This window comes from Nestor notabilis, unplaced genomic scaffold, assembly GCF_000696875.1.
Source record: "Nestor notabilis isolate BGI_N333 unplaced genomic scaffold, ASM69687v1 scaffold16870, whole genome shotgun sequence".
In the NCBI taxonomy this organism is placed as follows: Eukaryota; Metazoa; Chordata; class Aves; order Psittaciformes; family Psittacidae; genus Nestor; species Nestor notabilis.
The window spans coordinates 1-964 of NW_009911859.1; the positions used below are offsets into that span (position 1 = coordinate 1).

Consider the following 964-nt stretch of genomic DNA (forward strand, 5'->3'; position numbering starts at 1 on the left):
GGCGGGAGCTGCGTCACTTGAGGTCCCCGTCCCCCTCCCCCTGGATGGATTTCTTGATGCGCAGCAGCATGGTCGTGAGCCACTGATCCAGCCGCGATATCGAGTCGAACTCCTTCACCTGCCGGGGGAAAGATCTGAATTAAAGACACGGGGAAGTGAATGAGGCTGCGGAGAAAGAGGTGTCCTGCAGGGCCTGAAGTGTGCGTGGTCTGTGGGAACCCCTGCTGTGCCCAGAGGGAAAGGGGGAAGAGAGGAGAAAGAGAAAGGAAGCGGGGAGAGAGAAGGAGAAAGGAGAAGAAGGGGAAAAGGAAAAGGAAAAGGAAAAGGAAAAGGAAAAGGAAAGGAAAGGAAAGGAAAGGACAGGAAAGGAAAGGAAAGGAAAGGAAAGGAAAGGAAAGGAAAGGAAAGGAAAGGAAAGGAAAGGAAAGGAAAGGAAAGGAAAGGAAAGGAAAGGAAAGGAAAGGAAAGGAAAGGAAAGGAAAGGAAAGGAAAGGAAAGGAAAGGAAAGGAAAAAAAAAAAGGAGAGGAGAGGAGAGGAGAGGAGAGGGAAAAAAAGGAAGAGGAAGAATAGAAAAGAAAGAAAAAGGAAAGAGAACAAGAGAAAGGGAAGGGGGAAGGGAAGGAAAATAAAACCAGAATAAAATTCGACAAAATAGAAGTATTAATATTAGAATAAAATTCAACTATAGAATCCAATAAATTATAAAAATATTGAAATGTTAAAACGCAACAGAATTAACACATAATTAAATAAAATTAAAAATGAAAAAACAAAAAAATAACATTTAAAAACTCAACAACACAAAACAAACCCAACCCAATACAATACATTAAATAAATACAATAAAATCAGACCCAAAACCTGGAGCCACTCAGAGCCCTTCAAGCCGCTGCCAGACCCCAGAAGCAGCCGCAGCTCCCGGGCAGGGTTTGCACCTCACTGGGCTCTGGGACACAGAGCAGC

The 964-nt window shown here is 43.7% G+C and overlaps 1 protein-coding gene across 1 annotated transcript in view; it reads right to left on the reverse strand.

The window, feature by feature from the left end:
* Window positions 1-13: 13 nt before the first annotated feature.
* The window catches only part of LOC104407451 (beta-soluble NSF attachment protein), a gene marked incomplete at its 5' end in the record, with an annotated part of 5,920 nt that continues 4,969 nt past the window's right edge, over window positions 14-964 (reverse strand). The window contains one exon of the mRNA XM_010016748.1: window positions 14-118. Coding sequence (XP_010015050.1) covers window positions 14-118 — 105 coding nt within the window. The remainder of the gene's footprint in view (window positions 119-964) is intronic.